Source organism: Podarcis raffonei, chromosome 8 (genome assembly GCF_027172205.1).
Source record: "Podarcis raffonei isolate rPodRaf1 chromosome 8, rPodRaf1.pri, whole genome shotgun sequence".
Lineage (NCBI taxonomy): Eukaryota > Metazoa > Chordata > Lepidosauria > Squamata > Lacertidae > Podarcis > Podarcis raffonei.
Window position 1 is genome coordinate 3,552,043 of NC_070609.1, and position 24,912 is coordinate 3,576,954.

The 24,912-nt window shown below is 49.6% G+C and overlaps 2 protein-coding genes and 1 long non-coding RNA gene across 3 annotated transcripts in view; 2 read left to right on the top strand and 1 right to left on the bottom strand.

Moving 5' to 3' along the window:
• The window catches only part of GPR4 (G protein-coupled receptor 4), a 41,059-nt gene extending 32,777 nt beyond the window's left edge, over nt 1-8,282 (top strand). Inside the window, exon 2 of the mRNA XM_053397670.1 lies at nt 6,926-8,282. Coding sequence (XP_053253645.1) covers nt 7,171-8,265 — 1,095 coding nt within the window. The 5' untranslated portion in view covers nt 6,926-7,170 and the 3' untranslated portion in view covers nt 8,266-8,282. The remainder of the gene's footprint in view (nt 1-6,925) is intronic.
• Nucleotides 1,322-15,957, bottom strand: LOC128418217 (uncharacterized). Its single transcript, XR_008331675.1, has 3 exons — nt 15,573-15,957; nt 14,015-14,183; nt 1,322-1,434 (listed from the first exon to the last, which is right to left on the bottom strand). It is a non-coding gene; the product is annotated as an uncharacterized LOC128418217 (long non-coding RNA).
• A 2,748-nt stretch (nt 15,958-18,705) lies between these two features.
• Nucleotides 18,706-23,710, top strand: OPA3 (outer mitochondrial membrane lipid metabolism regulator OPA3). The gene is made up of 2 exons (XM_053397681.1): nt 18,706-18,907; nt 23,138-23,710. The coding sequence occupies exons 1-2, from the start codon at nt 18,766-18,768 to the stop codon at nt 23,464-23,466; spliced, it is 471 nt and encodes a 156-aa protein (XP_053253656.1). The 5' UTR covers nt 18,706-18,765; the 3' UTR covers nt 23,467-23,710.
• Nucleotides 23,711-24,912: the final 1,202 nt, after the last annotated feature.

The following is a 24,912-nucleotide window of genomic DNA, read 5'->3' on the forward strand; positions in this document are numbered from 1 at the left end:
GCTTCTGACACCCTCCCAAACTCACCCAAAATGGTGCCTGTGGCTCATCTACCTTTGTGAGCTTGCTGTGACATACTTGGGTTTTGGACACCCCCCTCTGTTTAGAGTCCAAAGTTTTAGGCTGCATCTTTAGGATGTTGTTTCCTGCTCTCATCTCCCTGAGTCAGACAGCATGGCTCCCCAACCACTTTCGAGATTTCTACTGACGAGACAGAGGTGTGGTGCTGCAGGCACAGCCTCTCTCTGCAGATGGTCTCTCCTTCCCAGAACCGCTGAGCCGAGGGGTGAGGTTTGGGGAGGGTTTGGCTGCCTGCCTGGGCGAAACAGTCGAGCGCTGCTTCGATTCCTGGCAGCGGATGAAGCTTTTGGCCACCGATCTGGGTGGGGAAGGCAGATGTGCCCTCAGAAGAGTATAGAATCACAGACCTGGCGAGTTGGAAGGGAACCCCAAGGGTCATCTAGTCCAACCCCCTGCAGCGTTGCAGGAATCACAGCTAAAGAGGTGGCCAGCCCAGTTCTGTTGAAGAATCAATAATAATAATAATAATAATAATAATAATAATAATAATTTTTATTTATACCCCGCCCTCCCCAGCCAGAGCCAGGCTCAGGGCTGATAACACCAATAAAATCACAGTAAAAACATAATAGGGGGAAAAGAAAAAAGGAAAAGAAAAAGATCAATTTAAAATACAAGTTAAGATACAATTTAAAATGCAGCCTCATTTTAAAGTAGTCGATAAATCAAGACCATAAGGGGAAGGAAACATAAGGGTCAGACTGAGTCCAAACCAAAGGCCAGGCGGAACAGCTCTGTCTTGCAGGCCCTGTGGAAAGATGTCAAGTCCCGCACGGCCCTAGTCTCTTGGGACAGAGCGTTCCACCAAGTCGGGGCCAGAGCTGAAAAGGCCCTGGCCCTAGTTGAGACCAATCTAACCACCTTGCGACTTGGGACCTCCAAGATGTTGTCATTTGTGGACCTTAAGGATCCCTTCAGATGTGAAGGAAATAAGCAGCTATCCTATCTTTAAAAGACATCTGAAGGCAGCCCTGTTTAGGGAAGTTTTTAATATTTAATGCTGTACTGTTTTTAACATTTGATTGGGAGCCGCCCAGAGTGGCTGGGGAAACTCAGCCAGATGGGCGGGGTATAAATAATAAATTATTATTATTATTATTATTAGGCCAAGTGGGGATTCGAATCCTGGTCCCCAAGTCTTGGCCCGGCACTCTAACCGCTGCACCACACTGCCTCTGTGTTAATACCGCCGGGGGGGAAACACCGAAACGGCCCTGTCAAAGCCCGCCCACCTGCCCACCCGCCACTGACTAAGGGCCTACCTCTTGCTCTCCCGATGACAACTCTGTTCCACTTTTTCTGCCATGTTTCACTCCATGAATTGTCCCGATAAACCAGACCACGTGCTCTCGGTGCTAAAAACACAGAAAAGATGCAAAGTGATAAACAAAACGTTCCCCCAAAACGCTGAGGTCTGCAGCCTGTATAAATCAATCCTGTTTGCATAGTCTGTTCTGGTTTTGCCCCCTTGCAGTGGGGGGATGTGGGGAGGAAGATCAGAAGTTCCCTTTCAGCAGATTAGGGTTATGGATTTCTGCATTTCTGGGCAGCACCTCTCTGAACAAATCTTTACAAGCCTGAGGGCTAGAAACTTGCTGCCTTCGTTTATGCATTGCATTTATATCCCAGCTTTTTCCTTCCAAGAAGCTCAAGGTGGGGTCCACAGATCTCCTCCTCCCTGTTTTACCCTCAACAACAACCCTGCGAGGTAGGTCAGGCTGAGAGCGGCAGTGATGAACCCCCCCCCCAGGCCACCACCCAGTGGAAGTCATGGCCAAGTGGGAATTTGAACCCTGATCTCTCCCAGGCCCTGGCCCAATACTCTCACCACACTGGCTCTTTGATAAAAGGATGCAGAGATTCTTGGGCGGCTGAATTTCGCACCCAGTACCAAATCCCATGCGTTGGTTTTTTTCCTGAGAACAGTTGTGTTCCTCCCAAGCTCTCATTCATTTTAAAATGCACCCTTTTAAAATGGGTTGGGGACGGAAGGTTACTGGGTTGTTTTTGTTTTTAATTATGCATTTTGTGTTACTATAACCAAGCAGTTCGAAAGCACATCAAAGTGCAAGTAGATAATAGGTACCACTCCGGCAGGAAGGAAAAAACGGCGTTTCCGTGCGCTGCTCTGGTTCGCCAGAAGCAACTTGGTCATGCTGGCCACATGACCCGGAAGCTGTATGCCGGCTCCCTCGGCCAATAAAGCGAGAGGAGCGCCGCAACCCCTGAGTCGGCCACGACTGGACCTAATGGCCAGGGGTCCCTTTACCTTTACCTATGTTGTAACCGCCCTGAGATCTGTGGTTATAGGGTGGTAGGGATGCGGGTGGCGCTGTGGTCTAAACCATTGAGCCTCTTGGGCTTGCTGACCAGAAGGTCGGCGGTTCAAAAGCTCACGACGGGGTGAGCTCCCATTGCTCGGTCCCAGCTCCTGCCAACCTAGCAGTTCGAAAGCACACCAGTGCAAGAAGATAAATAGGTACCGCTGCGGTGGGAAGGTAAACAGCGTTTCCGTGGGCTCTGGTTTCCGTCATGGTGTCCTGTTGCGCCAGAAGCAGTTTAGTCCTGCTGGCCACATGACCCGGAAAGCTCCCTTGGCCTGAAAGCGATATGAGCGCCGCAACCCCATAGTCGCCTTTGACTGGACTTAACCATCCAGGGGTCCTTTATCTTTTTTACCTATAGGGCGGTGTAGAAATTTTAATAATAATAATAATAATAATAATAATAATAATAATAATAATAATAAACAATTCATTTTGTTATCTCATGGGAGAACTTAACTGTGGAAAGAATGAGGTCTGGACTTGCCACCCTAAGGCAACAAATGTCCCAGCTTAGCCCTGCCGCTAAGTGATGCCGTTCCTATGGTCCCATCCAAGGAGCTCGTCCACACTTTCACATGATCTGTATTTTGACTGTAAGGTAAAGGTAAAGGGACCCCTGACCATTAGGTCCAGTCATGGCCGACTCTGGGGTTGCGGCGCTCATCTCGCTTTATTGGCCGAGGGAGCCGGCGTACAGCTTCCGGGTCATGTGGCCAGCATGACTAAGCCGCTTCTGGCGAACCAGAGTAGCGCATGGAAACGCCGTTTACCTTCCCGCCGGAGCGGTGCCTATTTATCTACTTGCACTTTGACATGCTTTCGAACTGCTAGGTTGGCAGGAGCAGGGACCGAGCAACGGGAGTTCGCCCCGTCACGGGGATTCGAACCGCCGACCTTCTGATTGGCAAGTCCTAGGTTCTGTGGTTTAACCCACAGCGCCACCCAGGTCCGAGAGCTTCTCTCCTTGCTGTGCCCTGTTAAAATGCAATGTCCTCTGAACCAGATCTTATCAGGGGCACAGAAAATCCAGAGAGAGGTTTGCCCCGCTTCCTAAACCACAGTAAATGCACACCTCAACCCAGATCTTAATATTCATGGACAAACCCAGGTGCGAGAGAGTTGAGCAGAGAAGAAAACCACAGCTTCTCTGTCAACCGGCCATCGTTGTACGACGCTGATCGAACGTGCTCACAGGTCTCTGAAGACACATGGCAGCTTATGGCACAATGCCTTTGCTTGCAAAGCGAAATGACTTAAGCGTCAAATGTAATTAAATAGACATTTGGTGCTTATGGGGAGGGTGGCTGAATATCGATTGCTGCTTCTTGTATAAATTAGTGAAAACAATAAAACGTTTGGATTCCAACCAAACCAGGACTTCCGGGTCGGCGCCTCCGGTAATGGCGGAATTCCTCTGATCGGGAGGAATTTGCCCCGTGGGAATTTGGGTCTAGCCGTCACGGCGAAGGCGGAGACCCGTTAAAAATCACAGGCGGGTGAAGCCTGTGAACGTGGGATTCGGCGGGCACCTTTTGCGCCTCCCCTACTCACGGGGAAACCCGATTTCGGGGATCCGGAGCAACGTGGGGTGAGCAGCGCGGTGCTTCGAATCGTTTGCTTTTTTCACGGAGCGAAGCCGCATAGCTGTTGCTGGAGAGCGCTGACTTTTTCCTGTGGACAATTTGACTCTAAAGTAACTACCCGTGAGTAGAGCTGAATCGGAAGAATTGGATTTTTAAACGTTTAATTTGGCATCGTAACGGGGAGTTTCAATACAGGAAGTCCGCCTTCCCCTTTTGTAAATAGACTGAAGCAATGAGGCTGCAAGCTGAAGTCTTGAAAAGCCTATTGTAAAGGACTAAATTTCCATCGGTAAAGAACATTAAACCCCCCCTTGGAGGCAGCAGAAGAGGGGGGGAAGTTGTGAACTGAATATGCCTGCGGGAGAGAGCGAAGAGAGTTAAAATACCGCCGCTCAGACCCTGGGAACGGGCTGCTAGCAGGACTGACTTTTTTTTTGGAATGTTCACTGACAGCGATTAGAACGTTCGTTGACAGCTAGCTAATAAGAGAAATACATTGTTTCTACTGTCTCCTTCTGCTTTCAAAAAGGAGCAAAAGTAACCGAAAATTGAAACTAATTTCATTGTTTGAGCTGTGTCTAAAAAAGGACATTACTTACTAATATAAACAGAAACTGTTTCCCTCTAGAGGAAGCCTTTGAAACTGTTACAAGAGTTGGGCTGGGGGAATTTCCAGCTGCAAGGTAAAAGTTGTGAGACTCTGGGACTGACCTTGAATCGGTTAAGTCTTATGGCAAAAGTATCAGCATACACAAAATCAAGAGAAATGTTGACAGAAGAAGTCTTAGTGGATGCATTAAGTAAGATAAATGATTCACTGGAACAGCTTAACAAGAAGGTGGATGTGGCAACTACTAAAATTGATTTAAATACAGAAAGTATAAATAATTTGGGACAAAAGGTGAACATCAATACAGAAACCATCCAGAAATTGATACAGGAATCTACTTCGACATGGCAGACTGTGGAGGAAGCTAGGGAGAAAGTTGTTGCTGCTGAACGTAAAGTAACACAATTGGAGAAAGAGTCCCAGCCTTACAGATGCAACTTGTTGACCATAAGTTGATGTCTGCTATGACTGAATTTAAAGAAAATTAGATGAATTTGTGGATCAGAGCCCTACCTGAACTGGAGAAGGAAAGTTTGATACATTTCCTCACACAGGAATTTGCTGATTTTTGGGACTTGGACTTGGGTCAAGAAGAGATTAAAATTGTGAGGGCCTTCAGACTTGGAAGAGGAGGGGGGAAAGAGAAGAACAGAATAAGAGACTGTTGGCACTACCAGAAGAACCTAGAAGAACAACAGTTAAGAGTGGAAATTTTTAAAGACGTCCCGAAATACTTTTTGGATCTTAGGTCCAACTACGGAGATCTGGTTGTCCTGTCGAGAAGGAATAAAATCATCTTTAGGTGGGAGTTTCCCCAAGGTCTACTCTTTAGCCTCAAAGGAAGGAAAATAAAAATAAGATCAGCAGAAGACAAACTAAAGTTTTTATATAAATATGAAGAAGACCTGCAGAAGGGACTTGGAAAAGAGCTATGAGCATCGGACAGATCACCAGGTTGATGGACTATAGGTAACTGGCGGAAATGACTGGCAGAATCCGAGACCAGGGAGAAGAGACGGTGGAAGAAGACTGGAAAAAGTTCAAAGACTATTTATAGAAATATTGTAAAATTAATGAGTGTTAGAAAAATGTTGGAATGAAGTTATATGGCTTTAGTAGAAATGTTATAAGGAATTAAGTACAAATAGATTATTAGAGTATTAAAGGGAAAATAAGGTTAAAATATGTTAAGATAATTATATGACAGAAAACAGAGGAAGATGGAAGGGAATTGCTGAAACAATTAATAGAAGTGGAATACAAAAAGGGAGGTGTGAGGAGGTCGTCGAAATAAGTGAATGAAAGATAAGATTTTGAAATTGTAGGATGTGTGTATGATGTGTCTTAAACTGTTTTTGTCTTGTTTATTTTATTGTATTAGTGTTGTGTAATGTTTTTATATTGTATTGTATTGTTTTGTTTTTTTCCTTTCTTTTTTTCTCTTTTCTTTCCTTCTTTGTAGTGTTTAAAAGTAATAAATATTATTTACACACAAAAAAAGGATTCCAACCAAACCAACCGCTCCTGGAATTGCTCCTGATCCGTCCAACTCCAGCGACTGAGAGGGAGAGAGAATTGTTGGGTGCCTGTAATAAGTACTTATTTGCATGCTGCATGGCGAAACTGTGGAACTCCGTTCCGCAGGATGGGCAGTGATGTCCACATACCTGGTTGGTTTTAAAAGAGGACTGGACAAATTGATGGAGGAAGAGGAGAGGGTTACCGATGTGTTATAGATTTCCCGGGGGGTACCCCCTCTTGTGAGCACAGGACTCTGGGCTAGACAAGCCTCCACTGGCCTGATCCAGCAGCAGAGCTCTCCTTGCGTTCTTCATAAGGGGGAGCATGGCTCAAGGTGGTGTCTCTGCCCTGCAGTGCCTCTCCCGTAACCTCTACCAGTACATTTCTTAGCACCAGTCAAAGTGTTTGTGCTGACCTTTAAAGCCCTAAACGGCCTCGGTCCAGTATACCTGAAGGAGCGTCTCCACCCCCATCATTCTGCCTGGACGCTGAGGTCCAGTTCCGAGGGCCTTCTGGCGGTTCCCTCCCTGCGAAAAGCCAAGTTACAGGGAACCAGGCAGAGGGCCTTCTCGGTGGTGGCGCCCGCCCTGTGGAACGCCCTCCCACCAGATGTCAAAGAGAAAAACAACTACCAGACTTTTAGAAGACATCTGAAGGCAGCCCTGTTTAGGGAAGCTTTTAATGTTTAATAGGTTATCGTATTCTGTTGGAAGCCGCCCAGAGTGGCTGGGGAAACTCAGCCAGATGGACGTGGTATTAATAAGTTGTTGTTGTTGTTGTTGTTCTTGCCGTCCTCTTTCCCCAGGTCCACAAGGCCAGGAAGCACCTCTGAGAAGCGTCCCTCGCACCAGCCCAGCTGATTAGGTGCCACCACGGCAGAAGGCAGCATCCAGCTCCATCCCATGGGGGCCTCGCCACGCACCGATTCCAGGAACCTCCTCGCAATGGCCAGCCCGGCCCTGCGGAACCCCTGCTCCTGGCCCCGCAGACCCCTGTCCTGAGCCGGGGACCCAGCGCCGCCCGGGCTCTCCACGGCCCGCTTCCTTGAGGATGTGCAACGCGACGCTGGTGAGTTGCCACGTGGACTCCAAGATCGACCACCTCTTCCCTCCGGCGCTGTACATCGCCGTCATCACCGTGGGCCTGCCCACCAACTGCCTGGCCCTGTGGGCCGCCTACCTGCAGGTGCGCCAGAAGAACGAGCTGGGCGTCTACCTGATGAACCTCTCCGTAGCCGACCTGCTCTACATCGCCACGCTGCCGCTGTGGATCGACTATTTCCTGCACCACGACAACTGGATCCACGGGCAGCAGTCCTGCAAGGTCTTCGGCTTCATCTTCTACACCAACATCTACATCAGCATCGCCTTCCTGTGCTGCATCTCGGTCGACCGCTACCTGGCCGTGGCGCACCCTCTGCGCTTCGCTCGCTTCCGCAGGGTCAAGACGGCCGTGGCCGTCAGCGCCACGGTGTGGGCCATCGAGATCGGGGCCAACTCGGCGCCACTGTTCCACAACGAGCTCTTCCACGACCGCTACAACCACACCTTCTGCTTCGAGAAGTACCCCATGGAGGAGTGGGTGGCGTGGATGAACCTCTACCGGGTCTTCATCGGGTTCCTCTTCCCGTGGACGCTGATGCTGTTCTCCTACCGGGGGATCCTGCGCGCCGTTCGGGGGAACATCTCCACCGAGAGGCAGGAGAAGGCCAAGATCAAGCGCCTCTCGCTCAGCCTCATCGCCATCCTGCTCTTCTGCTTCGCCCCGTACCACCTCCTCCTCCTCTCGCGCAGCGCCGTGCACCTGAGCAAGCCCTGCGACTGCGGCTTCGAGGAGACGGTCTTCGTGGCCTACCACACGGCGCTGGCTTTCACCAGTCTCAACTGCGTGGCCGACCCCATCCTGTACTGCTTCGCCAACGAAGGGGCCCGGGGCGACGTGGCCAAGGCCCTCTCCACCTTGCTGCGCTTCCTGGCCAGCTCCAAGCCCCGAGAGATGGCCAACGCCTCCCTCACCCTCGACACCCCTCTCTCCTCCAAGAAGAGCAGCTTCTGCCGGCAGCCGCTGGCGCTCCCCATGCCCTCCTCGCAGGGGGCCGCGGGGGACGAGGAGCTCCAGATGAAGATACTGACTTTCGAACGCTGAACGCTCGGAGCTGCGTCCACGCAACTCGCCAGGGCAGGTGGCCAACGGATATAACTATCGGACCTAACAATAAAATGATATTATTATTATAATAACTTAAAATGTGCCAGCCCATTTCTGCCCTAAGTTCCACACTGCGAGATGCATTGCAGGGGGTTGGTCTAGACCAGGCACCCCCAACCTGTGGCCCTCCAGATGTTTTGGCCTACAACTCCCACGATCCCTAGCTAGCAGGACCAGCAATAATAATAATAATAATAATAATAATAATAATAATAATAATAATATATTTATACGCCGCCCATCTGGCTGAGTTTCCCCAGCCACTCTGGGCGGCTCCCAATCGAGTGTTAAAAACAATACAGCATTAAATATTAAAAACTTCCCTAAACAGGGCTGCCTTCAGATGTCTTTTAAAAAGAAGATAGCTGCTTATTTCCTTCACAACTGAAGGGAGGGCGTTCCACAGGGCAGGCGCCACTACTGAGAAGGCCCTCTGTCTGGTTCCCTGTAACCTCACTTCTCGCAATGAGGGAACCGCCAGGAGGCCCTCAGCGCTGGACCTCAGTGTCCGGGCAGAACGATGGGGGTGGAGACGCTCCTTCAGGTCTACTGGACCGAGGCCGTTTAGGGCTTCAAGGTCAGCACCAACACTTTGAATTGTGCTTGGAAACGGACTGGGAGCCAATGCAGATCTCTCCGGACCGGTGTGATATGGTCTCGGCAGCCACTCCCAGTGACCAGTCTAGCTGCCGCATTCTGGATTAGTTGCAGTTTCCGGGTCACCTTCAAAGGTAGCCCCACGTAGAGTGCATTGCAGTAGTCAGGGATGATGGGAGTGGTCAGGGATGATGGGAATTGTAGTCTCAAAACATCTGGAGGGCCAAAGGTTGGAGGTGCCTGGGCTAGGCCATTGTTTCCCAAACTTGGGTCTCCGGCCTTCTTTCGGACTACAGTCCCCATCATCCCTGACCACTGGTCCTTCTAGCTAGGGATGATGGGAGTTGTAGTCCAAAAACAGCGGGAGACCCAAGGTTGGGAAACGCTGTGCTAGGTGATCCGTGGGGTCCCTTCCAACTCTACGGTCCTGCGATTCTATTAACAATGCCTAGCATCTGTGCAGTGCATTGCTGGAGAATTCAGAGCACCTCCCTTCTTGGTGGCCCTAGAACAACAACCCTGTAAGAAAAGTGAGTGTTGAAGGTGCAGGTGGGTGACGGCGGGTGTGCTGTGGCTGAGAAGCAGCAGCTTGCCTAAGGTAAGATTCGAAATGAGGTTTTAGGACACGGCAGCTAGCAACGCTTCTGAACACCACACAAGGGGAGAGCTGCTCCTGTGTTCGAATCGTGCTGGAGCGTTTCCCATTGGGGCATCTCGCTGGCCCCTGTGAGAGCGCATTTCAGCACATTCCTTCCCTATCCCTTTTGGCTCACCGTTCCATATTATAAGATGGCTTAAGGACTGGAAAACACCCCTGCCGTTCTTTAGAGAGCATGCAAGTATATTTGCAGAGGTTGCAAAGAACTCCAAAATACCCACAGGTATTTGGGGGGCTTGCAAAATACCTCAAAAGTTCTTGGAAGGTGCAAGCCGTAACTGGTCGCTGGGCTGCCTTGATGCCCCCGGAAGCCACCATGAAATCCTGTCCCGTTTGTTCTTTGCAAAGGCACTTTAGTCAAGGGTGGGCAGAGACAAAGATGGAAATGGAGGGGAGTAGTTAAACAAAACAGTAGGAGTAACGGCCCACAGGATCCTTTTGCGGCACCAGAGACCCAAGCAAAACACACATGTCACTTCGTTCTTCCCCCTCCCGGTTTCCCATCTCCAAATTACAAGAAGAGGCCAAAGGCCTGGCGTTTACGGAGCTTAATGAGCAGAGCAATCTCCTTGGGGACCATGAGAAATCTGCCATGCAATCAGCCAAAGCCCACCCGCTCTGTGTTTCAGCACAAGGATTCAGAAGTGCTCCGGTTAGAACTGGGTGCATCTCAGAGCTAGCTGAGCAATGGGTTGATTCTGAAATAAACGAGAGGGGCTGAGAGGGGCTTGGCTCGACTGCTATGCCCCCTCAGGTGTCTGGGAGCTGGCTGTGGCTCCCACATGGGGAGAAGAGACCCCCAACGTGTCCTCAGGCGCTCTTGTTATGCCCCAGAGGGAGGCTGATGGCCGATAGCCAAGGTTGCATGAGAAAGCTGATATTCTATCTGGGTTCCTATTGTATTTTGAAATCAGGCCCTTTTAAGGAAGAGTGAGGTGGCCTATATTCTCAGGGGTGAGATGTGGCTGTCAAACAGAGTCGGAGATTATAAATATGGAATAGGGGGAGAGCAACTCCTCTAGAGAGCCACAGTTATGGCATTAAGAAGATTTAATTCTTTTTGTACTGGTAGCCGCAAGTCTGTTGTTGTTTAGTCGTTTAGTCGTGTCCGACTCTTCGTGACCCCCTGGACCAGAGCACGCCAGGCCCTCCTGTCTTCCACTGCCTCCCGCAGTTTGGTCAAACTCATGCTGGTAGCTTTGAGAACACTGTCCCACCATCTCATCCTCTGTCGCCCCCTTCTCCTTGTGCCCTCCATCTTTCCCAACATCAGGGTTTTTTCCAGGGAGTCTTCTCTTCTCATGAGGTGGCCAAAGTCTTAGAGCCTCAGCTTCAGGATCTGTCCTTCCAGTGAGCACTCAGGGCTGATTTCCTTCAGAATGGAGAGGTTTGATCTTCTTGCAGCCCATGGGACTCTCAAGAGTCTCCTCCAGCACCAGAATTCAAAAGCATCCATTCTTTGGCGATCAGCCTTCTTTATGGTCCAGCTCTCACTTCCATACATCACTACTGGGAAAACCATAGCCGCAAGTCTAGTTATAGCGTATCACTGGAAATCCCAGGCGGAGATACCTCTTGAGATGTGGTTGAATAATATTTGGGATATAGCTGGTTCAGAATGACTAAGTGGGCTTGGAAAAATTGCAAAAGGGGTTGTGATGGAAAATACCTTTGACTAAACCTGGTCTCCCTTCTTTCCGTACATAAAGGAAAAGTAAAGCTCTCCCACTAGTCTCACAATCCCCAGGATGCCATAAACTTAATGCTATGTTCTTTTCTCTGTTGAGGCTGTGTTGTACAGTGGTACCTTGGTTTACAAATTTAATCCGTTCCGGAAGTCCGTTCTTAAACCAAAGCGTTCTTAAACCAAGGTGGGCTTTCCCATAGCAGCAGGAGACTCAATTTACAAATGAAACACACTCAAGAGGAAGCAGAACATGTTCTGCTTCCAAGGCAAAGTTCACAAACCAAAACACCTACTTCCAGGTTTGCAGCATTCTTAAATCCAAGTTGTTCATAAATTAAGCTGTTCTTAAACCAAGGTAAAGGTAAAGGTAAAGGGACCCCTGACCATTAGGTCCAGTCGTGACTGACTCTGGGGTTGCGGCACTCATCTCGCTTTACTGGCTGGGGGAGCCGGCGTTCAGCTTCCGGGTCATGTGGACAGCATGACTAAGCCGCTTCTGGCGAACCAGAGCAGCGCACGGAAATGCCATTTACTTTCCCACCGGAGCGGTACCTATTTATCTACTTGCACTTTGACTTGCTTTCGAACTGCTAGGTTGGCAGGAGCAGGGACCGAGCAACAGGAGCTCACCCCGTTGCGGGATTTGAACCACCGACCTTCTGATCGGCAAGCCCTAGGCTCTGTGGTTTAACCCACAGCACCACCCGCGTCCCAAAACCAAGGTACCACTGTATGCCTCTTCCTTGCCTTTCCTCTATGGAGTTTCTCCTCAATGAAAAGTTGTGCGTAAGAAGCGCTTTCCCGCACCCCCTGCCAAGGGAAATTCCCTGCACATAAGAATAATTTTTACTTTGCTCATAGCAGCTCAGGAATCCCCGCCTGCCTGCCAGGCTTAACCCCAGAAGTAGCCACATTTCCACACAGGGCCAGCGATCCTGCAATAAACAGCTACTTTCGCCGCCACCCTCTGCTCCTGGCTGCCTCTTGGCTTGGGATAAAACCAAACATGGTATGCTGCGCTGAAAGCTTTCAGAAATTCCCACACCTCCTGGGATTAACCTCTACCTCCAGCGATGGGTCTTGGAGCCTAAGACTGCCCCACTGATGACTCACTCCATGTTCCAGGAATGCATGGAGAAGAAAAGAGAGGGTCATCTGTGACGTCCCAAGATGGGAGCAGCCTAATCTCAGGGTTTAACAAGAGGCGAGGGCTGCTGAGTCAGTGGCCTTTCTGGGAATAAACAGGAAGAGGCCAAAGGTGAAAGCAAGTGGAAATACCCACGGACCTCCCGACAATTCCAGCAGGATGAGACCAAACAGTAGGACAGGCAGCCTCGGTGGGCTCCCCTGCGTTGGAGGTTTTTCAACAGAGGCTGGGTGGCCATCTGCCAGGGATTCTTTAGCGCTGATTGCTGCATTGCACGGGGTTGGTCTAGATGACCCTCGGGGTCCCTTCCTGCTCTACAGTTCTGTGATTCTATAACTGATCAAAGTATGCCCACGTGGGCAAGGAGTGAGGGATGGGGCTGGCCCATTGCCACATGCCAGCCTGTGTGGTTAGAGTGCTGGCCTAGGAACCTGGGAGAAATTAATAATAATAATAATAATAATAATAATAATAATAATAATAATAATTATTATTTGTACTCCGCCCATCTGGCTGGGTCTCTCCAGCCACTCTGGGTGGCTTCCAACTAAGATTAAAAATACATCAAAATGTCACACATTAAAAACTTCCCTGAGCCTTCAGATGTCTTCTAAATGTCAGGTAGTTGTTTATCTCTTTGACATCTGGTGGGAGGGCGTTCCACAGGGCGGGCGCCACCACCGAGAAGGCCCTCTGCCTGGTTCCCTGTAGCTTCACTTCTCGCAATGAGGGATCTGCCAGAAGGCCCTCGGCGCTGGACCTCAGTGTCCGGGCAGAACGATGGGGGTGGAGACGCTCCTTCAGGTATGCTGGACCGAGGCTGTTTAGGGCTTTAAAGGTCAGCACCAACACTTTGAATTGTGCTCGGAAACGTACTGGGAGCCAGTGTAGGTCTTTCAAGACTGGTGTTCTGTGGTCTCGGCGGCCGCTCCCAGTCACCAGTCTAGCTGCCGCATTCTGGATTAGTTGTAGTTTCTGGGTCACCTTCAAAGGTAGCCCCACGTAGAGCACATTGCAGTAGTCCAAGCGGGAGAAACCGGGGTTCAAATCCCCACTCGGTCATGAAGCTCCCTGGCCATGCGTCGCTTGCTCTCAGCCTAGGCTCTCGCAGGGTAATGGGAGGGGGAGAACCACACACACCATCTTAATCTCCTTGGAAAAGGCAGAATGTAAATGTAATGATGATGAATATTATCAACTTCTTCTTCTGAGAGATTTGCAGCCCCAGCGAGAACAGTTCCTCAAGTCTTTTTTGGACTTTTTGAGAGTGGATTTCAGAGTGGGATGCTTTCACTGCTCCTGTTTATTTAGTTTCCTCTCGCTCGGCCTAAATCTCTTGATCCCTTTCCCGCTCGAGCTGCTGGGACGCATGCCGGATCTCTGGGGCCACGAAAGGACATGGTTCCCATGTGTGCAGGCAGGGAAAGGAAACAACAGGCCCTCTGGTTCCCTATTGGGGCTCAGGTTCCAAACTCTCCTTTCCCTTCCTTCCCTGCTATTGCTTAATCAATACAGTGCGCCAGGACTACCCCTGGGCACAACCTGAAGGAAGTTCGGTTGTGCCCAGAGACCCTGGCTGGGCTGTTATGGTACTGACCTCTTGGGGGCAGCTCCCTGGTCCTGACCCTTGGTTCCATGCCTCAGTTGCTCTCTCCGAAAACCCCGTTCTGCTCTAACGAGAAGGATGAGCCAAGAAGGCCGCGTCTGAGGCAGGCCAAACAGCAGGAAAGTCCTTTAATTCTTGTGTTCACACGGTCCGGGTGACCCTGCGGGAAGGAACGAGCTTGGGGTCAGTCTCCTGGGCAGGCAAAACACAGCAAACCCCCTCAGAGCAACTGTGGAGCCAAAGAGGATCTAACTTATTCAGGGGAGGATTATGAAAGTTTCATTCCTCTTCGTAAATCTTAGCATGTTTAGAGTCACAATGACCTAAGAAGAGCCTGGCTGCTGAATCAGGCCAATGGCCCATCTTAATAATAATAGTAATAATAGTAATAGTAATAATAGTAATAATAGTAATAGTAATAATAATAATAATAATAATAATAATAATAATAATAATAATAATAAAATTTATACCCTGCCCTCCCCGGCCAGAGCTGGGCTCAGGGCGGCTAACACCAATAAAATTTCAGTAAAAACATAATAAGAAAAAAAAGAAAAAATTATCCTGTTCTCACAGTAGCCAGCCAGATGCCTCAATGGAAAACCTACAAGTGGGACGCTCAAGTCCCCTAATTTATATGTATTAAACTGTCTCGTCTCCCTTCATTAGCACTTCACTGATTTTGTAAACACATTAGTTAGGTAAAGGTACCCCTGACCGTTAGGTCCAGTTGCGGACGACTCTGGGGTTGCGGCGCTCATCTCGCTCTATAGGCCGAGGGAGCTGGTATTTGTCCGCAGACAGCTTCCGGGTCATGTGGCCAGCATGACTAAGCCGCTTCTGGCGAACCAGAGCAGCGCACGGAAACGCCGTTTACCTTCCCGCCGGAGCGGTACCTATTTATCTACTTGCACTTTGATGTGCTTTCGAACTGCTAGGTTGGCAGGAGCAGGGACCAAGCAACGGGAGCTCACCCCGTCGCGGGGATTCGAACCGCCGACCTTCTGATTGGCAAGCCCTATGCTCTGTGGTTTAGAGACCACAGCGCCACCCTCATCCTTACTCAGCCCAGAGATAAAAGGTTAAGGTTATCGCATATATCACAGGCACACTGCATTGACAGAAGTCACACGCACACAAAAAGGGTCTATTTACAGTACGAAATTAATGAAATTAACTACAAAAATGTACTAATCTTAAAAATTGCGAAAGCAAAGGCCGAAGTAAAAAACTTAGCATAATCAGATGACCTGGGATGGCTCAGTTGGTAGAGCACGAGACTATGAATCTCAGGGTTGCGGATTTGAGCACCGCATTGAGCAAAATAAACCTGCATGACCCTAAACTAGATGACCTTCATGGCCCCTTCGAACTCAACAAATTCTTTGAGTCTATGAAAATATGAAAAAGACCTATTCAGACATTCCTTAAACTTTCCCTCAGCTACCAAGGGATCAAATATACCATCACAGGGATCAAACGCCAGACTATTTAGAAACACAGTTGCAGGGACTTTTGATTCGGAACACAGATAGTGCTAGATACATACCAAGCTCGGCCAAAGTCTTTGCTTTCTGCTGGACCTGCAACGCTACAGGACCCAAGAAGTGCACCTGAGGTTATCATGAGGCTTCTGTTGCAAACGGTGCTTGGACTTGGGACCTCGCATTTAACTGAGTCAACCAGCTCCCAGAAACCCTCAGCTGGGTCAGTCTGGCTGCAGCCCTCCAGTAATATGGTCAAGAGACCTCAAAGAGGTGAAAAATGGAGGCGTCTGGTCAGGAAGGCCTACGGCTGCTCAGTTCTCCCACAGAGGCAGATTCTTCTCCTTGCCTTCTCAGGTTCCATCGTTTTGCACCGTTAGACCCGGCAATTCTATGCAACGCTGAATGAAATTGGGGAGTGGGGCCAGGGTGACTTTTTTTTAACGATACGATAATCTTTTAACGATACGATAATTGTCATTGTCCCATACAGAACAACAAAATTGGAAAAAACCACATCAGACATTCAAAAGCTGCTATCCCAGCCTGGTTAACCCCCTAAAAACTCCCCCATAATTACCGTAAATACAATGTACTCTCCCAGAGAGTACCTTACACTGCGTTTAAAACCAAAATCACATTTGGATAAAAACTGTTTCTCAGGCAGCTAGTCCTTGTCTTTATAACCCTGTACCTTCTTCCAGAAAGGTCCGAATAGTTAAAGCTATGGTTTTCCCAGTAGTGATGTATGGGAGTGAGAGCTGGACCATCAAGAAGGCTGATCGCCGGAGAATGGATGCTTTTGAATTCTGGTGCTGGAGGAGACTCTTGAGAGTCCCATGGACTGCAAGAAGATCAAACCTCTCCATTCTGAAGGAAATCAGCCCTGAGTGCTCCCTGGAAGGACAGATCCTGAAGCTGAGGCTCCAAGACTTTGGCCACCTCATGAGAAGAGAAGACTCCCTGGAAAAGACCCTGATGCTGGGAAAGATGGAGGGCACAAGGAGAAGGGGATGCCAGAGGATGAGATGGTCACGAAGAGTTGGACACGACTAAACGACTAAACAACAACAACAACAACCTTCTTCCACAAGGCAGAAGCTGAAAGAGATCATTTCCGGGATGCGCACTTTCCTGCGCTATCTCTGCAGCTTTCTTATGACACCTGGAAGCGTAGATTTGATCCAAGGTGGGAAGAGGGCACCCAATTATTCTCTCCACAGTCTTTACAACCCTGGACTTGCGGGTGCTGCAGGCCTTTGCCCTTTAGCCTTTGAGGTGAACAGGGGAAGCTTTTCCCTAGAAAGCAACTTCATGACAGCAGCAACAGCAGCTTCACCTGTTGAATTGCTGACATAATAATAATGATGATGATGATGATGACGATGATGATGTTATTATTAATACCCCGCCCATCTGGCTGGTTTCCCCATATAGGGAGGAGGAGGAACGTCAGGGACATAGCTGTCAACCGTCCCTTATTTGACGGGAAACTCCCTTATCCCAGCGCCATTTCCTGCTGCTGTCCCTTATTGATGATGTCCCTTAAATTTCCCGGGTTTCAAAGGAAGCAGCTTCTCTCCCTCCCTCCCTACCAGGGAGGAGGGAGGCTCCAACTGTGTTGCTTGGCTGTGTTGCTCACCCAATAAGGAGTCTGAGAACGACTGGGGGGTGGAGCTTGCATGCCTTGTGCCGATCAAATCGGCCGCGTTGCCTAGGGACTCGCCTTTGCTCAGCGCTCCCCAGCGGAGAGGTGACGGTGGTTTTCCTTGCCGCATCCCCTTTGCCGGGTTGCTGCGCTGTGGGAACCACCGCTTGAGGCTTCGTTTGGCTGCTGGCTGGGCTTTCTGCCTTTGGCTGGGAGGGGCTCAGAAGTTGAACCTAGCTGTGCTCTGAAAATCCCTTATTTTGGCTGCTGATCCCTTATTTTCGAGGCTGCTGGCCCCTTATTTTCAAACCTGTAAGTTGACAGCTATGGTCAGGTTTCCCAGGACAGGAAGGTGGCCATGCGCCGCTGGATCTCTGCACCACCTGCCTGGGGGCGAGAAAGGGGAGGCGCCTCCTGGCACGTGGCCTCCGCGCGGCAGCAGGAGAATTTTCCCGCCAAAAACCGGGGAGGGAGGGGGAGAGGGCGGAGCGAGCCATGATTGGCTGAGGCGGATGACGGCCAGCAATGCAGGGCGGAAGTGCACCACAGATATAGTAAAAAGGGAAGAGTGACACAAGAGCACTGACGGGAGAGAGAAACTGAAAAGCTCGAGCGGCTACGATTGCCTAAAAGGGCAGCCGCGCTTTGCAGACGAAGCAGGCCGTTTTGCAGACGAAGAAAAGAAATTGGAAAAGAGCAGGAGAGCCTCTTTCCCTTTCTGTGGTGCAGTTTGTTTCTCCAGGGCGGGGGGATTTGCTGCCGCCCAACTCCTTCGATAAAGAGATTCCGGGTTTCTTCTTTGGCTTTCGAAGGCGCCCGCAGTGGCTCCTGCCCCGGGGGGGGGGGCGACACATAGACCAGCTTCTAACATGTACCCGGAAGTTCCCTCTGCGGACAGTTAAAGAGTGATTCTACTATTTAACTCTGTGCCCTCAGTCTCTGGGCGGCATCAAGCGCCTATATTACAGGCGCAGCCGCAGTCGGCGTTGTTCCAACGCACCTCTCTATCCCTCGCCATCTCTATGGCAATGAGAGCGGCTTCCTTCCGGTCTGTGCCGGAAGTGTACGTCAGGGCTGCGTTTAGGAGCGCGCCTTTAAAAGGCTGGAAAACAATTGTTTTGCTTTTTATGAACCAGAAATATATTCATTCTCTCTCTCTCTCTCTCTCTCTCTCTCTCTCTCTCTATATATATATATATATATATATATATATATATAATTCAAACAAACCACAGTAAAAACAGAAAGCACACATGTAATTAACATATCCAAAATAATATATTCCACTTCGCCTCATTAGCGTATTTATTACAAGGAGAAAAAACAAATATATTCCCGCTCGGCTTATTAGCATATTCATGAGAGGAAAAAACAATATTATTCAGCGTTGCCTCATTAGCGTGCGCCCACGTGTTACCTCACCCGGTGTGTCATGCGGGGGGAGAATACATTAGCATATTAATAAGGGCTGTTTGCATACGGGATATGCAGGCGTGCGTCTGCGAGCTGACGTCGCGGACGCACGCCGGGCGTGACGTGCGCGCTGACGTCACCGCGGCCCGGCGTCTGCGTGCGCCGCGCTCGGCGCGGGGGCCGCTGGGAGCGCGAGGATGGTGGCCGGCGCCTTCCCGATTGCCAAGCTGCTCTACCTGGGCGTCCGGCAGCTCTCCAAGCCCCTGGCCGCGCGCATCAAGGACGGGGCCCGCGCCAGCCCCTTCTTCCGCCAGTACATCTGCGGGCCCCCCGCGCAACGTGAGTCAGGCGGCGGCAGCGTCCCCCGCGATAGGGGGAGTCTCCCGTCAGGGTAGAAAGGGAAGCCAATGGGAGAGAGGGTGGGCGGGCACGCGAGGGGAGTGGGCCAATAGGGAGGCGAGGGGGCGGGCCTCCGAGGAGCCGCGGGCCAATCGGGGAGCTACGACGGTGACATTGAGAGGTCCCCTTCCCGGGCAGCACGTGGGAAAGCGGAGGAGGAGGCGGGGCCCCCTGACCCAGTGGCCGGGAATTTTATTAATTAATTAATTTAATTAAATTATTAATTAATTTTATTTAATAAAATTATTAATTAATTTTATTTAATAAAATTTGTACAGCGCTGGGTTGTTTGGAAAAACCACCCAAGCGGTTTACAAAGAGAACAAAGCAGTGAAAACAAATCGGTGAAAAGTTAAAAACTAAGTTAGAAATCCAAACTTAAGATTCATCAAAACAAAATTTTTTTTCCTTCCAGTAGCACCTTAAAGACCAACTAAGTTAGTTCTTGGTATGAGCTTTCGTGTGCATGCACACTTCTTCAGATACACTGAAACAGAAGTTGCCAGATCCCTCTATATAGTGAGAAGGTGGGGAGGGGTATTACTCAGAAGGGTGGTGGGAATGGGTGATTGGCAGATAGCTGTGATGAGCCTGTTGACGACTCTTAACGACTGCAATAGGTCTTACAGGAAAAAGCAAGGGGTGAGAAGGTGAAAAATGGCTTTGTCATGTATAATGAGATAAGAATCCAATGTCTTTGTTCAGACCAGGTCTCTCCATGGTTTCAAGTTTGGTAATGAGTTGCAATTCAGCAGCTTCTCCTTCCAGTCTATTTCTGAAATTCCTTTGTAGTAAAACAGCTACTTTGAGATCTTGTATAGAATGTCCTGGGAGATTGAAGTGTTCTCCTACTGGTTTCTCTGTCTTGTGATTCTTGATGTCCGATTTATGTCCGTTTATTCTTTGGCGTACGGTTTGGCCTGTTTGTCCAATATAGAGAGCTGATTCATCGATAGACTGGAAACAGACACTAGAACTCACAGCAACTTTCTAAGCCTCCGGCTTGGCTGAGCAAAGGTGATCTTTAGCCGCCTGGTGTCCACCGGCAGGGAGTTGCCAAGTGTGAGTGTCTGGAGGCGGCTGGAGGATGGATGGTGGCTAACAGATTGAGGTTGAATCCTGACAAGACAGAAGTACAGTGGTACCTCGGGTTAAGTACTTAATTCATTCTGGAGGTCCGTTCTTAACCTGAAACGATTTGTAACCTGAAGCACCACTTTAGCTAATGGGGCCTCCAGCTGCTGCTGCCGTGCTGCCAGAGCACGATTTCTGTTCTCATCCTGAAGCAAAGTTCTTAACCCAAGGTACTATTTATGGGTTAGCGGAGTCTGTAACTTGAAGTGTATGTAACCCGAGGTACCACTGTACTGTTTTTGGGGGACAGGAGGCAGGCGGGTGTGGAGGACTCCCTGGTCCTGAATGGGGCAACTGTGCCCCTGAAGGACGAGGTGTGCAGCCTGGGAGTCATTTTGGGCTCACAGCTGTCCTTGGAGGCGCAGGTCCATTCTGTGTCCAGGGCAGCTCCATCTGGTACGCAGGATGAGACCCTTCCTGCCCACAGACTGTCTGGCCAGAGTGGTGCATGCTCTGGTTATCTCCCGCTTGGACTACTGCAATGTGCTCTATGTGGGGCTACCTTTGAAGGTGTCCCGGAAACTACAACTAATCCAGAATGCGGCAGCTAGACTGGTGACTGGGGGCGGCCGCCGAGACCATATAACACCGGTCTTGAAAGACCTACACTGGCTCCCAGTACTTTTCTGAGCACAATTCAAAGTGTTGGTGCTGACCTTTAAAGCCCTAAACGGTCTCGGTCCAGTATACCTGAAGGAGCATCTCCACCTCCATCGTTCTGCCCGGACACTGAGGTCCAGCTCTGCTGAAAAAAATTGCTGACCCCTGACTTTTTATGGTTCATGGGCATCTGTTCCATTAAATGATGTTTCGCAGGAGGTGTCCTGCCCACCCTTCCTGCCCCGGAGAACAGAAATAGGATCATAGAATCGTAGACTTGGAAGAGACCCTAAGTGTCATTTGGTCCAAGCCACAACAATGCAGGAATCATCAAACTCACATTTAATCACTTTATCCGCAAGAAAATCCTCAATAACTGTTCTCTGTAAATAGTAAAAGTCCATTCTTAACTGGCCTGTTCAGACAATTACCTTGAAACTAGTGTGACCGGTTCAGGAGACACTCTCTCTCTCTCTCTCTCTCTCTCTCTCTCTCTCTCTGACAGATTCTAACTTAATATGCACAAGATGGCAGGTTTGGAAGCAACTGCACAAGCATTGTTATAGTCTTGAATCATGCCACCTTTTCTCTGAAATAAAAAAGTCTCAAACACTGCAGCATTTCCTCACAGGGGAGTCCTGAGAGATATGCATTGGCTCCCAGTACATTTCTGAGCACAATTCAAAGTGTTGGTGCTGACCTTGAAAGCCCTAAAAGGCCTCAAAGGCCCAGCATACCTGAAGGAGAGTCTCCACCCCCATCGTTCTGCCCAGACACTGAGGTCCAGCGCCAAGGGCCTTCTGGCGGTTCCCTCGCTGCGAGAAGTGAAGTTACAAGGAACCAGGCAGAGGGCCTTCTCGGTGGTGGCGCCCGCCCTGTGGAACACCCTCCCTTCAGATGTGAAGGAAATAAGCAGCTATCTTATCTTTAAAAGACATCTGAAGGCAGCCCTGTTTAGGGAAGTTTTTAATATTTAATGCTGTATTGTTTTTAACACTTGATTGGGAGCCGCTCAGAGTGGCCGGGGAAACTCAGCCAGATGGACGGAGTATAAATAAATTTTTTTTTAATTATTATTATTATTATTATTATTATTATTATGAGTCTCTTCATATCCTTGATTGTTTCGGCTGCCCTTTTCTGAACCTTTCCGAACTACGCAATGTCTGCCATGGTGAAAATTGGGGTGTTATTTTTATTCATAACATTTGCATACTGCCCTTCCATCAACAGATCTCAGGGCAATTCACAACATCAAAATTACAATTAAAAACCCCCACAAAATATACCCTCCAGGCCTCTCTTGGAAGAAACACACACAAAAAGGCCTCAGAGGATGACGTCAGGGTCCAGGTAGAAAATATGGGAGAAACACACTTTGAAAATGTTGTCTAGAAGGATAAAAGAAAATTATTATAAATTAATTTGGAGATGGTATTTAACACCAGTGAGATTAAATCAAATAAACAAGGAATATTCGGTGCTATGTTGGAGGGGATGCCGGGAAACAGGGACCTATGTTCACATATCGTGGGGGTGTAAATATGTACAATTTTTTGGGCAAAGGGTGTTTAAGGAAATAACAGAAATCACTGGGTTAAAGCTGACCAAAGAATTACTGTCAATGTACGATGGGTTGGAAGGTTCACGGGCTATGAAGGACTTGCTCACTAATTTATTGAAAACTGCACAAATTATTATAGCTAGGAAGTGGAAGGAACAAGGTGAATATAAAATGGAAGAACGGTACAAAGAGGTGTGGGATTTAGCTGTTAATGATAAATTAACATGTGCCATTCAGGTAAGACGGGGAATATGCAGGAGAAATGATTTTGAGGAGATATAGAGGGTGTTTGTAGAATTTATACTATTAAAACGGAAAGGGGTTAAACCATTGCAAGAGGTGTTGCAATTTTGGGAGGTTGGATAGTGACGATGGAATGGTGTCAGGAAGTGGGGTGCACATTTTTATTCTTATTTATTTACAGATATTACGCGGGTGGCGCTGTGGGTTAAACCACAGAGCCTAGGGCTTGCCGATCGGAAGGTCGGTGGTTCGAATCCCCGCGACGGGGTGAGCTCCCATTGCTCAGTCCCCACTCCTGCCCACCTAGCAGTTTGAAAGCATGTCAAAGTACAAGTAGATAAATAGGTACCACTCCGGTGGGAAGGTAAACGGCATTTCCGTGCGCTGTGCTGGTTCGCCAGAAGCGGCTTAGTCATGCTGGCCACATGACCCGGAAGCTGTACGCCTGCTCCCTTGGCCTATAGAGCGAGATGAGTGTGCAACCCCAGAGTTGTCAACGACTGGACCTAACGGTCAGGGGTCCCTTTACCTTTTACTTTGTCAAAGAAAAAATTAAAAAATAAGTGATACCTGGAAGGCTGCAGGCCTTGCACCCTGGACGTTCCTCACTCTTCCTTTTCCTCTTGCAGTGTACCACTGGGTGGAGATGCGAGCCAAGATGCGCATCATGGGCTTCCGTGGCGCCGCCATCAAGCCGCTGAACGAGGAGGCGGCCGCCGAACTGGGGGCGGAACTGCTGGGCGAAGCCATCGTCTTTGGGGTGGGGGGGCTGTGCATCTTCCTGGAGTACTCCCGCCAAACCACCAACAGCAAGAAAAAGGAGGACGAGCTGAGCAGCACCCTCGAGAGCCTGCAGGAGCAGGTGGCCGAGCTGAACTTGACCGTGGAGACACTGGACGCCCGGCTGCGGGAGCTCAACCGGGTCCTCGTCGAGGTCTCTGCCTCCCCCAAGAAATAACTGGGATGGCAGGCAGAGAGAGAGAGAGAGGCGGCTTCCTAAAACTGTGCCCGACTGCCGGCTGCGACGCGAGGTTCCCCCTTGCTGGACGGCGAAGGGCGCCGCGGGGATCCTGGCCTACGCAGGATTCGGGGTGCGAAAGTCCCGCGTCCCAACCTACCCTGTGGTGCTGAGTTTCTCGGCCTTTTCCAAGTGTGTAAATACTGAATCCATTAAAAAAAAAAAACAAATCGCAGAGAAAAAAGCTCTCGGCCTTGCTGATCGTGGGGAGATGCTGCAAGGGCAGTGGGTGGGTGTGGGGAATCCTGTATGGCAGGGGGTTGGACTAAATAATAATAATAATAATAATAATAATAATAATAATAATTATTATTATTATTATTATTATTATTTATTATTTATACCCCGCCCATCTGGCTGGGCCTCCCCAGCCACTCTGGGCGGCTTCCATAAAAACCAAAAATACAGTAAAATATCACACGTTAAAAACTTCCCTGAACAGGGCTGCCTTAAGATGTCTTCTGAATGTCAGGTAGTTGTTTATCTCTTTGACATCTGCTGGAAGGGCGTTCCACAGGGCGGGCGCCACTACCGAGAAGGCCCTCTGCCTGGTTCCCTGTAGCTTTGCTTCTTGCAATGAGGGAACCGCCAGAAGGCCCTCGGCGCTGGACCTCAGCGTCCGGGCAGAATGATGGGGGTGGAGACGCTCCTTCAGGTATACTGGACCGAAGCCGTTTAGGGCTTTAAAGGTCAGCACCAACACTTTGAATTGTGCTCGGAAACGTACTGGGAGCCAATGTAGGTCTTTCAAGACCGGTGTTATATGGTCTCGGCGGCCGCCCCCAGTCACCAGTCTAGCTGCCGCATTCTGGATTAATTGTAGTTTCCGAGTCACCTTCAAAGGTAGCCCCACGTAGAGCGCATTGCAGTAGTCCAAGCGGGAGATAACCAGAGCATGCACCACTCTGGCGAGACAGTCCGCAGGCAGATAGGGTCTCAGCCTACGTACCAGATGGAGCTGGTAAACAGCTGCCCTGGACACAGATTTGACCTGTGCCTCCATGGACAGCTGTGAGTCCAAAATGACTCCCAGGATGCGCACCTGGTCCTTCAGGGGCACAGTTACCCCATTCAGGACCAGGGAATCCTCCACACCTGCCCGCCTCCTGTCCCCCAAAAACAGTACTTCTGTCTTGTCAGGATTCAACCTCAATCTGTTAGCCGCCATCCATCCTCCAACCGCCTCCAGACACTCACACAGGACCTTCACCGCCCTCACTGGTTCTGATTTAAAAGAGAGGTAGAGCTGGGTATCATCCGCATACTGATGAACACCCAGCCCAAACCTCCTGATGATCTCTCCCAGCGGCTGCATGTAAATGTTGAAAAGCATGGGGGAGAGGACAGAACCCTGAGGCACCCCACAAGTGAGAGCCCAGGGGTCTG

Bases quoted from the DNA above. Each gene is read 5' to 3' on its own strand.
- OPA3 (XM_053397681.1), top strand. From the start codon at position 18,766: ATGGTGGCCGGCGCCTTCCCGATTGCCAAGCTGCTCTACCTGGGCGTC. The intron at 18,908-23,137 runs GTGAGTCAGGCG...TTCCTCTTGCAG, and splicing joins CTGCGGGCCCCCCGCGCAAC to TGTACCACTGGGTGGAGATG.